This window comes from Capricornis sumatraensis, chromosome 9, assembly GCF_032405125.1.
Source record: "Capricornis sumatraensis isolate serow.1 chromosome 9, serow.2, whole genome shotgun sequence".
Taxonomy (NCBI): Eukaryota; Metazoa; Chordata; class Mammalia; order Artiodactyla; family Bovidae; genus Capricornis; species Capricornis sumatraensis.
Window position 1 is genome coordinate 20,792,293 of NC_091077.1, and position 13,065 is coordinate 20,805,357.

The 13,065-nt window shown below is 54.3% G+C and overlaps 1 protein-coding gene across 1 annotated transcript; it reads right to left on the reverse strand.

Moving 5' to 3' along the window:
- Window positions 1-669: 669 nt before the first annotated feature.
- Window positions 670-11,969, reverse strand: TLE6 (TLE family member 6, subcortical maternal complex member). The gene is made up of 14 exons (XM_068981015.1): window positions 11,952-11,969; window positions 11,736-11,809; window positions 11,291-11,336; window positions 9,571-9,612; window positions 4,725-4,787; window positions 4,340-4,634; window positions 3,678-3,781; window positions 3,550-3,587; window positions 2,949-3,201; window positions 2,609-2,859; window positions 2,046-2,187; window positions 1,485-1,635; window positions 946-1,022; window positions 670-774 (listed from the first exon to the last, which is right to left on the reverse strand). The coding sequence occupies exons 1-14, from the start codon at window positions 11,967-11,969 to the stop codon at window positions 670-672; spliced, it is 1,659 nt and encodes a 552-aa protein (XP_068837116.1).
- Window positions 11,970-13,065: the final 1,096 nt, after the last annotated feature.

Consider the following 13,065-nt stretch of genomic DNA (forward strand, 5'->3'; position numbering starts at 1 on the left):
TCAATGCCAGGAGCACAGATGTCCCCAGACATGGTCCCCTGGGGCTTAGACTCACCCCTAGGGAGTAGAAGCCCTAGTCTAATGGGACACGAGTATCTTGGGAAGGACTGAGGACCTACTCCTGGGGCTGTGCAGGCAAGGCTGGGAGCATCTCTCTATGAGATCAGAATAGAGTGGAGCAGGAAGAAGGGCTCTAGAGACTTCCCTGGCAGTCCACAGGTTAAGACTCCACGTTTCCACTGCAGGGGGCATGGGTTCCATGCCTGGTTGGGGAACTAAGATCCCTCATGCTGCATGTGCTAAGCCGCTTCAGTCTTTTTGCAATCCCATGGACTGTAGCCTGCCAGGCTCCTCTGTCCATGGGATCCTCCAGGCAAAAATACTGGAGGGGGTTGCCATTTCCTCCTCCAGTTGTGCCGCACACTCAGAAAAAAAAAAAAGGCAGGGAGCTCCATGTCCAGTTCTCTTGATGGCAGAGGTCAGTGGCTCTGACCTGACTCTCAGGAGAGGTGGACTCAAATGTAGAGACCTGGGCTGGACAAAGTCCCTTCAAACCTCCATGAGGTGCCAGGGGACAGGACACAGCACCAGACCAGTGCTTTTTCCAATTGCTTTATTACACATGACAAAGATCACTCATCGTGCGAGCCCGCCCACCCCAGCGAACCCTCAGTATGTGAGCTGGTACACCGAGGCGTGGTCCCTGGACCCTGTGACAATCAGGTGGTTGCTGGGGGACACGTCACAGCACATGACAGAGGATCTCTCGGGCACCTGGGAGGGTTGGGGGGCAGAGCGAGGGACTCACCCATTCTTGTTCTTAACGTCTGTCCATCCATTCAAACGTGGTCCCTTTTGGTGGTGGGCCTCTGCATTTGGACCCCTAGACCTGGCCCCTCAGCACCCAGGACACACGCGCACCACCCTCCTGCCCTACCCTTGTACCTGGACTGCCATGGTCCCCGTGGGCATGCTGAAGATGCTAACCAGGTTGTCTGTTCCCACACTCACCCACCACTGGCCTGGGAAGAGGCAGAGGGGGCCCCAGTCACAGAGAAAGCTGGCAGCTGAGGACTTCCCCTGGGGATCTGGGAACTGGAGCCCCTCACACCTCCCGGAGTGAGCCCCTGCAGATAGCATCTCTCAGGGGAGTTCCTGCTGATGAAGGGCATGGTCAGGGGGGTTGGTCAGGAAGGGTCAGAAAGGGCTGAGCAGGAGACTTTCCTGGTGGTCCAGGGGTTAACACTCCATGCTCCCAATGCAGGGGCCCCAGGTTCAATCCCTGGTCAGGGAACTAGATCCCACATGCTGCAGCTAAAGATCCTTCATGCCGCAACTAAAACCCAGTGCAGTCAAATACATAAATATTTTAAAAAGAGATGAAAGGGCTGGGTGGAGTGAGTCTGAGTGAGGCAGCGCCCTGTGGGAGGCTGAGGATCGCTGGGGCCCATAGGGGACTCCCTAGTCCCTTCCTGGCTACTCACCCACAGGGGAGAACTTGAGTCCAAGGATGGTGCCGTCCTTACACCCCACCATGCGTTTCTGGCCCCCAAGGCTGGGCTGCAGCCACTGCTGGCCATTGGCCGTGCCCACCAGCACCCAGTCCTCATGGGGGCTGGGTGACAGGCTCATTATCTGGGGAGAAGACAGCAAGGAAAACATTGGTCAGGTCCCAGCCAGGTCAAGAGGTGGCAGGAGCCCAGGAACCCACCCATGGGGGCCTGACCGCCTGCCCGCTTCCTGGCTGGGAGGCACCAACAAGCAACTTCACATTTCCAGCCTAGGTTGGCTCATCTGCAAAATGAGTGTGGTCCTCTCTACCTTACCAGATTATCACAGAGACTCAGAATATGATCCCTTGATACAGAGTACAAAAGCATCCAATGTTATCTGGGCAATGGAGGGGGATGTAGCTAAGCAACCCTCTCTTCACAGCATCACGGAGACTTGAGGTACCACTCCCCCTGCCCTTCCCCCAGCATCAACCTCCTTCAGTCCCAGGCCCAGCTGCTACTGACCAAGCAGGCCCCATCCAAGCTGCACACCTGAGATTCAAACTGGTATTCTTGGGGCTCCCCAGTGGCCCTCAGATCCCAGCACCGCAGGCAGGCATCCAGACCCCCCGTCCAGACGTACTGGTCTTTAACAGCAATGCTCTTGGCACCGTTTGGATGTCCCGGCAGGTCCCTGGCCCAGGAGAGGCATAGGGAAGGAGGTCAGAGCTCAGACTTTAAGCTCTGCACCCCTGGAGACACCCAATCATACTCCCCAGGGGTGAGTCTAAGCCCCAGGGGACCATGCCTGGGGATATCTGTGCTCCTAGCACTGAGTGGGTGGGGGCTGGGATGCTGCTCAGCACCCCACAGGGCCTGGCACAGCTCCCCAACCAAAAATTATGTTGCCCAATCACATCAGGGTGACAGATGGGGAAACCAAGGCAGACAAGAAGTCCCAGAATGGGGTTTCAAACAAACAGCCCGGCCATGACGTGAACCCAGGTCTCCAACTCTCCAATGTAAGAGTTCCCAAAGGAAGGGACTTTGGCCTTGAAACTGCTGGGTTCCTGCTCAGGGGCCGAGACAGGAAGAGGCTCTTCCCCAGGCCACACCTGACCACACTCCAGTCCCGCAGGTCCCAGATCCTGACGCTGCCGTTGGTGAAGCCAGCAAAAGCCAGGCTGTCCTCCGGGCTGGCAGCCAGGGCCTGGCAGGTGAGGCCCGCGCAGGGCAGTTCGGCTCTCACATGCAGGGAAGGCGCCGTCAGGTCCCACAGGCTCACACCAGCCAGGTTGTGGCCGCCCGTGAGCAGGGTTGTGCTGTTTGAGAACAGCAGGCAGGTGCGCAGGTAGGCCCCCGGTGTCTGGGGTGGGCAGAGTGTGAGGTGAGCTTCCTCCCCTGCCGGGGGCCGGGCACTCCCGGTTCCCACAAGCCCCGCCCCAGAGCCCTTACCTCTACTCTCAAGAAGCTTTCGGGAAACCTGGCCTTCATCACCTGGCCCACCAGGCTCCACACCTTGACGCCACCCCTGCTGCAGGTGAAGGCGTGCCGGGTGAAGCTGCTGACGGCCGTGGCCAGCACAGGCTCCCCATGTTCTAGTCTCCGCATCTTCTCCACTCTGTGTGGAACGGCCAGCTTCCTGGACTGCCAGGGCAAGACATTAGGCCTATTCCATGTGTTTTCAAAGTCCTCGGGGTCCCAGCATCTTGAAAGAGAAGGCCTCAGAATCAGCAACCTGCCTGAGAGCCTCTGCCTAGAGTAGAGCACCCAGCAAGCCCCAAAAGGGCTTCCTTCCTTTTCAGGTTTATGGATTCGCTCAAGCCTCACTTCTCCAGCACACTCTACATCCCCCAAGGTCCTACACACATTCCTCCAAGTATTCTCTGTTTCCTGTAATGGAACACTGCTCCCCTCCGCCCAGAATGCTTTGTCCTATCCCAAACTCCTATTCATCCTTCAAGACCCTAAGCATTTTGCCCCTTCCTCCAGGAAGTATTCTCATCCCTACATCTCAGCTCCCCTAGCCTCAGACCACAGGTTGGGACATACTTACATGGGCTTCAGAAACTGATAGGTCTTCCTGGTAAGCTCCTGTGGGTGGATGAGGTCACACCTGAGCCACATCCCCCTAATGTCTTGACCGCCTCCCCCCTAGCTTTCGTGTGGAGTGCAAGGTCTTACCTGGGCCATGTAGGAGAACAACCCCTGTCCTAGAGCACCCAGTCCTGGGCTTCCCTCTCGGGAGCCCTCAGAGGAGCTGGGGGAGGGCGTGGGTGGGAGGAAAACTGGGCAGAGACAAGAGTGAATCAGTGGCAAGCATGCCCCCTCCCCGCCAGGACGGACTGCCCTTCTCCCCCTGGATTACCCAGAGTGTCCTTGGGAAGCATTTTCACTCCCAAGTATCGTGGTCCTGGCTCCTGGCTCTCCTGCCCATGGGAATTGGGGGAATCAGTTCAGACCAAAGGATGTGCCAGGGTTAGTCTGAGAAGCGGAACATGGTGGGAGGGTCCAAGCAGTGTAGACAAGATGCTCTAGCTGCCAGGAGTCCCATCCTTCCATTGAGGCCGAGCTGCAGGTATTCTCTGAGGGTCTCCAAGGGGTAAGGGGGTGGGCAGGCCAACCCCACAGGCACCCAGAGGTCCCTACCAGGGGGCCCAGTAAGGACAAAGCCCACTCCTCTGGGTACTGAGGATTCCAGTTACTTACATGGCCTGGCACCTGGTCTGTCGCTATGATGACAGGGAAGGGATAAGGGAGAGAAGGCAGGGCAACCAAGTTCAACAGATGCTGCCTCTCCACGTGGCCTGAGCCCCCCCTGTCCCCTCACCCCCAGGGAGACTCACTCCTGTGTCTTGGGTGCTCTCCCTGGTCCTGGGTCCCAGCAAAAATCTCCCAGAGCTGCTCTGTCAGAATATCCTGTGGAAACTGGGGCTCCGAGTCCCAGCACGGCTGTGTAGCTCGCTGGCGGACTGTGTCCCTGTCCACTCTGGGGGACTGCTGGAACCAGTCAGATGACCTCATGACCAGGACGTCTTCGAAGTCTAGATCCTGGAGACCGGAGGTCTGTGGGGGCGTGGCCCCTGGGTGCTGGTGGTCCTGGCTGGGTTGCTCACTGAGGGAGGCCTGGCTCCCCTGGTTCTGGAAGCGCAGGGTCTTGGGTGAGGGACACCAGGGTGCACCCTTTGCCCTGAGCCCATCCCCACCCTCCTGGAGGACCCAAGAACCTACCTCCCCTAGCTGGAAGCCTAGGGATTGGCTGCAGGTCTCCATCATCTGTAGGAAGTTTTCTGCCTGGAGGGGAGAAGGTCATCCCATTAAAGCTTCATTAAAGGACAGCCCTGGGGGACCTCTCTGGTGGTCTAGTGTCTAAGAGTCCATACTCCCAATGCAAGGGGCCTGGGTTCGATCCTTGGTCAGGGAACTAGATCCCACATGCTGCAACTAAGTGTTCAAATGCTGTAGTTCAAGATCCAGCATGCTGCAACCAGTCAACCCTTAAAAGGAAATCAACCTGAATATTCATTGGAAGGACTGATGCTGAAGATGAAGCTCCAATAGTTTGGCCACCTGATGTCAAGAGCTGACTCATTGGAAAAGACCACACATGACGCTGGGAAAGATTGAAGGCAGGGAGAGAAGGGAACGAAAGAGGATGAGATGGTTGGATGGCATCACCATCTCAATGGATGTGAGTATGAACAAACTCCAGGAGACAGTGAAGGACAGGGAAGCCTGGTGTGCTGCAGTCCATGGGGTCGCAAAGAGTCAGACACGACTGAGCCACTGAACACCAACAACAAATGCTGCAACTAAGACTGAAAATCCCGTGCGCTGCAACTAGGACCCAGTGCAGTCAAATAAATAATTTAAAAAGAGAAAAAAAAAAAGAACCTTAAGGACAAACCCGTTCCAACAAGCCAGTCTCCTTGTGGGCTATATGGGGTACACCACCTCTCTTGAACGTTTTTGGGTGGATTTGCGGTTACCCAGCAAAAAGCAAGCTCTTGGTACCCAGAAGGCAACCGTGGCCGCAGTTGACAAAAATTGAGCCCTAACGACTAGTCACCACCCTAAGATGGTCAAGTCATCAAACTCACATTTTCTTGGGCCCGAATGCCACTGCCACTTAAAATGGCTTCAAGAAGCAAAGCCCTGTTACCCCCCCACCGTGTGGGGACTGACATTTGAATTTGCTGAAATGTTGCAAAGATCCTAAGAAATCGATGGTTTCCTCTTCAGGAGCAGGGCTGGAGACAGGGCAGCCAGGGAACCTGGCTGGTCACTTATTTTACATTTAAAGTGGAGCCAAGCCTTCTCTGGGGCTTCCCTGGTGGCTCAGAGGTTAAAGCGCCTGCCTACAATGCAGGAGACCTGGGTATGATCCCTGGGTAGGGAAGATCCCCTGGAGAAGGAAATGGCAACCCACTCCAGTATTCTTGCCTGCAGAATCCCATGGACAGAGGAGCCTGGAGGGCTACAGTCCACGGGGTCACAAAGAGTCGGATACGACTGAGTGACTTAACTTTCTTTAAGGCTTCTCTGATGGTCCAGTGGCTAAGACTCTGTGCTCCCAATGCAGGGGGCCTGGGTTCAATCCCTGGTCAGGGAACTAGATCCCACATGCCATAAGACAGACCCTGGTACAGCCAAGTAAATATTAAAAAAAATAAAAGTCAAGCAATGTGATTGCTACCAATTCCAGGTTTAAGTCATCAGTTTCTGTGGTCATGGAAGGCTCCCTAAATTTTCTTTCTCCCTCCCAGCAGGTTGCCCATCTGTTCCTTTAGGATAGGCTCCCTCCTATGGCGCGTCCTACTGCTTTCCTCCACAAAGCTTTTCTGGCCCAAGTACTAGAATCGATTTTAACCTCTCCTTCCTTGAGACTGTGCTGCCCTGCACAGACTGGCTGCAGGTGGCTAAATATAAAGTTAAGTATAATTAAGAATGCGGACACTTCCCTGGTGGTCCAGCTGTTACAGGTTCCATCCCTAGTCAGGGAACTAAGACTGCACATGTAGTAGGACGTGGTCAAAAAAATAAAATAAAATAAATTGCAACCCTGAGGCCCACCGGCCGCATCCAAGGGCTCAAGAACCAAGGACAGGGGTTTTCCTGGTGGACCAGTGGCTAAGACTCCAAGTTCTCAATGCAAGGGGCCTCAGTTTGATCCCTGGTCAGGGGAACTAGATCCCCCCATGCCTCAGTTAAGACTTGGTAGAGTCAAAAAAATAAAAAGAACCAAGGGCAGCAGCTCCTACAATGTTCCTGGCCTCCAGCCGAGGACACAAACCACCCAAGACAGGAAGCCCCCCTACAGTACTGCCAGGAATTCACTGTGGAGACCCACCTTCTTGGGCTGATAAAAGGCTCTGTGAGAATGTGCGTATATGCCACTATATTTAGTCCAGGAAGACTAAATATAGTGATATTAAGAATGTTCTAGACCTGCCTGCTAAGGTTGAGTCCTTGACATGTGGACGGTGCCACTTGATTGCCAACTAAAATGTAAATAGCCACACGTCTCCCATGTCTGCTGCAGAGGAGGACACGGGTTTGGTCTTTGGCCTGTGGCTTTGGAGACAGTGCCCATGGGCCTTACCAATGCATATGCCTCTTCTCCGTGGTGGATACCAAGATACCCTTTGGCTCAGGGTGAATTCTGAAATCCTGGGGAAATGTTCTAATTCACAGAAAGAAATAACTGCTAAGGAATGTGGGGTGAGTGCTGACTGTGGCTCTCAGTTCTGTTGAATAGGTACCACTGAGGTTCCCATCCTGCAGATGAGAAAATGAGGCTCAGAGCCCCAAAGTCAATTTTCCAAAGTCAGGATATGCGGGGGCTGGGCTGTGTTTACCTGTCCCCACTCGCAGCCTTGTCCCATTTCCTGCCTGTCACTGGGGCGGACAGGATAGGGGAGGGAGAGGCTGGGGTGAGGACCCCCTCCCTGAGCCCTCGTAGCTCCAGGCGGCTGCTTCCTAGGGCAGCCAGAGATGGATTCCCCAGCTGGGCCTCCCAGCAGCACAAGGCCCAGGGGAGCCTTCCCCAATTCGCCCTGGCTCGTTAATGCGCAATTTACTGGCACTTTAATGCACTCAGCATGAAAAGTGCTGCTCCCCCCTGCCTGCGAGCTGGCCCTCCCTGGGGAGAGCTGTGTGCAGGCAGGCTGGGGAGCATGGGGCCCTGCTGCTGCTGCTGCTCCGGATTTTAAATGCGCATTGAGGGAAGCTGGTAGAGGAGGGACTGAAAACAGGGGAGGGGGCGGTGGTTTGTGCAGAACCAGGAGTAAGCATTACCTGGGGCTCTCTGTGGGGGGAGAGGTGCTTGGTGGAGACCCTCTGGGATCCTCCTCAGACCCTTCAGTGCTCAGCACCTGCTATGAATTTCCTCTTCCAAACAGATCCCCACTCTGCCTGTTTCTCACCACCAAACCTTCCCAGTGATCAGCTTCCCACACCTGGATAGTCCTAACTGGACCCCAACTCCTGTCCCTCCTCCCTACAGCAGGCACCAGAGGGTGCTGGTGAGCATCTGAGTCAGGGCCCGCCCCCTCCTCTGCCCACAGCCCTCCAGGGCTCCCACCTTCCAGAGAGCAAAAACCCAAGTCCTCCTGCAGCCCACAAGGGCCTGCATGACCTGCCCCATCCCCTCCCTCACTCCTCTCCTTCCTCTTTCCCCCTGGCTCACTCTGCTCCAGCCACAGGGCCCTTCTGGTTGTTCCCCCAACACGCGAGGGCCAGGCACAGTCCTGCCCCAGGGCCTTTGCACAGGCTGTGCCTCTGCCAGGGCTCCTCCTCATTCAGACACCTATCCTCCCTCCTCCTCTGATCTCCTTCAAGAATTTGCACAAATGCCACAGAGTCTTCCCTGACCACCCTGAATTGTAACCCACTGCCACCTTGGTACCCCCCTCCCTCCACATCCCCTTTTTTTTTAAGTCATTTCAGTCATGTCTGACTCTGTGTGACCTCACAGACGGCAGCCCACCAGGCTCCCCCGTCCCTGGGATTCTCCAGGCAAGAACACTGGAGTGGGTTGCCTTTTCCTTCTCCAATGCGTGAAAGTGAAAAGTGAAAGTGAAGTCTCTCAGTCGTGTCCGACTCTTAGCGACCCCATGGACTGCAACCTACCAGGCTCCTCCATCCATGGGATTTTCCAGGCAAGAGTACTGGAGTGGGGTGCCATTGCTTTCTCCTTGGGGCTGCTCAGTTCCACCTCCCACCATGCCCAGTTCTCACCATCTGACACTTCTGTTTACCAAGTTCCTCTCACCCCAAGGGCAGCGGTTTGTCTGTGTTCTCTTTTGCTATTTCCCTGGCGCCTACAACCGTACTTGGCAAGGAGGTGATGGATAAATATCTGTTGAATGAATAACCGTGTTCTGCTTGCTTCCTGGCCCCTCCTCCTCCACTCTGGTCTACTCTGGATCTGTCTTTCCCTGTTCCCTGAGCTTCTCACCCCAGGCTCTGCTAAGTCGCAGACACGGCCCTGGCCCTCCACCAGTCACATGTGGCACAGGCGGAAAAGTCCTGCCAGTGCCCAGGAGAAAGGAGCCAGGAGGACAGGCGGGGTGGAAGCTGCGCTTCAGCCTGGGCAAGGCGCCCCATGTGGGAGGAGGGGAGGCCTGGTGCAGGCCTGCTCTCCCCTGCCAATGTGAGCCAGGCCGTTGAGAACCTCAGATACATGGAGATTGCATTCGGCTGTGCCTGGCACATAACGGCCCCTTCCTAGCAGAAGTAACTGACCTGCAAAGTGCTGACAGGCCCCTGGCCTTCTCCAGCCCCATGGGGATTGGGAGCAGGCCCAGAAGGAGAGGCACAGGATTGGAGATGCACTCCTGAGATGTGGGGCTACCTCATATCCTGGGGTTCCACTTAAGGCCTCACCCCCTCTATCTGCAGCCCTCCCACCTCCCAGGGGGCAGGAGGAAGCCCAAGTCTTCCCCTGCAGCCTGCTAGGGCCTGCACCACCTGCCCTGTCCCTCTCTGGCCTCCCCTCTTCCCTCTCTCCCCCTTTCTCCTGCCATGCAAGGAGGGCAGCCCTCCCTCGCCACCCAAGCTCCCGTCACTCATTCACCTGCTTGAGATGCTCCTGGATCCCCTGCTGGATTTTCAGGACCTGCAAAGAACACCAGCAATCACATGAGGAGGCAGTCGACAGACACGAGCAAGAGTACAAGACTTAATGCTGTGCGGCCCTCTCCCCAGCTGTGTGACCCTGGACAAGTTGTGATACCTCTCTGGTCTCTGCTCTCATCAAATGGGATACGGCCAACCATACTCAGAGTGGGAGGTAATTAGGGAGACCCCTGGCTGTTATGCTTTCAAACTGTGGTTCTGAAGAAGACTCTTGAGAGTCCCTTGGACTGCAAGGAGATCAAACCAAATCAACACCAAAGGAAATCAACCCTGAATATTCATTGGAAGGACTGATGCTGAAACGGAAGCTACAATACTTTGGCCACCTGATGCAACGAGCCAACTCATTGGAAAAGACTTTGATACCAGGAAAGATCGAGGGCAGGAGGAGAAGTGGGCAACAGAGGATGAGATGGTTGGATGGCATCACCACTTAGTGGACATGAGTTTGAGCAAGCTCCAGAGATACTGGAAGACAAGGGAAGCCTGGCATGCTGCAGTCCATGGTGTTGCAAAAAGTCGGACACGACTGAGCGACTGAACAACAACTGACTGTCATTCTAGATGTGAAGAGAAGGCCAAAGAGGGCTGTGACCTGCCCTGCCCCCTCCCTGCCCTCTCCGCCTCCGTCTTTCTCCCTCACTCACTGCTCTAGCCACACGGGCCTCCTCACTGTTTCTCCAACACCAGGCACAGTCCTTCCCCAGGGCCTCTGCACATGTTATGCTTGCTGCCTGAAACAACCTTCCCTGTTCTCTCTAGGGTGACAGAAACTCCTTATCTTTGATGTCTCGCTGAGCACGTCACTTCCTCCAAGAAGCCCTTCCTGACTACCTGGGTTCAAAACCCTGACTCATTTTCACCCCTTCTATTTTCTTTTAAGCACTTACATTTTTGTGAAATCTTGCTTCTCTAGTTACATATTGTCTCCCTCCTCCCCCTAGAGCTGCTTTGTCCAACAAGGATGCCACCAGTCAAATAAGACTCTTTAACTTTAAATCAATAAAAATTCAGCTCCTTATAGGAGCACAGTAGCCACGTGGGGCTGGTGGGTGCCATACTGGACCCTGTTGATAGAGAACATTCCTAACATCATGGAAAGTTCCAGAAGACAGCACACACTGGAACATAAACTGCTGAACTGACCAACTGTGGCCTGAAGAAACATCTCCTTAATTTAAATATGGAATTGCTTGTTTTCACAGCAAGGTTTTTATTAATTAAGAAAAACTCACATGGGCTTCCCTTGTGGTTCAGTGGTGGTTCAGTGCAGGAGACATGGGTTCAGTTCCTGGCCAGGGAAGATCCCACATGCCTCAGAGCATCTGAGCCCAGGTGCCACAGCTCTGAGCCTGAAAGCCACAACTACTGAGTCCTGTGCTCTGCAAAGAGTAGCTCCCACTTGCCGCAACTAAAGAAAGCCTGAGAGCAGCAACAAAGACCCAGCATAGCCAAAAATAAAAAATAAAAATTAAAGTGTCTATGACTGAATTCCATTTAAAAGAAGAAAAACACATGAAGATGGGGCTCAGTGGGTTCTTTGCCTTGCCTAAAGCAAGCAAAGTAGAGGCGGTGTCCCCTAACCCGGATTATGAGACTAAACACAACAGCCTTTCCAGGTGGCTCCAGAAGGGCTGACAGGTGGGGGCGGTGCTCACCAGGCCGTAAGCGAGGTCCACCTGCGTCGTCAAGTGAGTGGGGAACCTGCCGGGGAAGACAGACCTGCTGGAAGTGGAGGCCTCAAGACCCTTCCCCAGAATAAACCCTGCCCTCAGTCCCCCAGCAGGGCAGTTCCATTAAGGGAGCTAGTCCCTTCCACGTGCCACACTGAAGGCAGTGTCAAGACGAACGTGATTTTAATGCAGTATTTTATAAAATATAATTGAATGTGAGCAAATTCACACTGAACCATACACAGTCAAAAACTGAAATTAAAGCCAGGATTGGTATTACTGGTTTTCCTTTCCTTCTGCTTCACCCTCCAACATGGTCGCTGCCCACACTGGTCCTGCATTTTGGGCAATGGAGACAAAGTTTGGGTTCTTTCCCTCTATGAGACTTCAGGCCACAGTGGTGCCTCTAGCCCCCGGGGATTGTCCTCACCTGGGGAAATGCTGCTTGAGCTGATCCAGGATGTCCTGAAAGTTCCGGGCTGGAAGGTTGGCCTCAGGATGCGCCTGGAGAAGTCAAAGTGGGGGATGAATGAAACCCACAGACTGCCAGCATACTTGCTGTCAGGTCATCAGCCCCAGAGAGGGCAGGGTGGGACCTCCTGAGACCTGAAGGTCATTTGCTCTCTCTCTGTTATTACTTAAGTACCCACACAGTATCTTCCATCTTGATTCTCGGCATAAAGTTGAAAATATTTACTTTCTGGCCTGTTATGGAAGCTTGCCGGCCCCTGGCCTAAACTGTTAGAAGTGGTTTTCTCTGGGAAGTAATGGGGTCAGGGGCAGGAAAGGGGAAGGGACTTGTAATATATTAACTGAATAGATGATGTAGCCAGGTGTTTATCACCTGGGTGATAAAATGTTTAATTTTAAAACGAAAGTGCCTTAAAGTATAATGGCTTAGTATCCCCAGCTTAAAGGCCTGGCCAGCCAGCCCATGTCTCTCCCTTAGGAGCAGGAGAGAGAGATTTGAGCCCAGCTGCTGCCACCTCGCCCCTCCCCTAGGGGTAATGCCTCACCATGTTTTGAGGGTGCCCGTGGGGGCTGAGATGACCCCAAGAGGTCACTCTTCAGGCTGCAGTAACAAGAACTTTAGCCAGGGACTCTAAAATTAACAAGGAGATGACAGATCCTGAGCGCAGAAGGCTGATCAGGAACAGAGACACAACCAGCCCCACCCCACCCTTGGCCCACCTTGATCTTCCCTCTAGGACTGAGTCCTGGGCCTCCAATCTCCTCCCTAACTGCCAGCACCCCACTGCATTCTCTACATCCGATGTTCATTCATTCACCTCTCTCTGGGGCTTCCAGATGTGCTGATTCCTGGTGGGGAGCCCCCTAGGACTTCACTCTATGAGGTGGGGTGCAGGGTATGGTGCCAAACATATACACTTCCTTCTAGGAGCAGCCAGGGCTGGAGGAACCCCAGAGAGATATCAAAGCTCAAATTTAGTTTTGAGACAATTTCCTAAAGCACCGGAGAACATCATTTGGAAAGGGGTTTTGAAGGATGAATAAGAGTTGGCTAAGTGAATTAGAAATTTCTCAGAAGAAAGAGACCTAATCAGTTCTGCGGCACTAAACTCCTTTACTTCTGCCCCTCAGCACCCTTCCAGCCTCCTCCCCAGCCCAGGGACTCTGGGGTCTGCCAAGAGATCTAAAAGCCTACCCACCTCTTTTAGGATGGTGGCCCAGAAGAAAGCCGCCAGGGTCAGCCAAGTTCAGGCGGACAGGAAGCACCCCCCCTCCCCGGAGGCCAATTG

Excerpts from the sequence above, each read along its gene's own strand:
- TLE6 (XM_068981015.1), bottom strand. Across the intron at positions 9,613-11,290 it reads TGGACCTCGCTTACGGCCTG|GTCCTGAAAATCCAGCAGGG; the intron begins GTGAGCACCGCC and ends TGTTCTTTGCAG. Across the intron at positions 4,635-4,724 it reads TAGGCTTCCAGCTAGGGGAG|AACCAGGGGAGCCAGGCCTC; the intron begins GTAGGTTCTTGG and ends CTGCGCTTCCAG.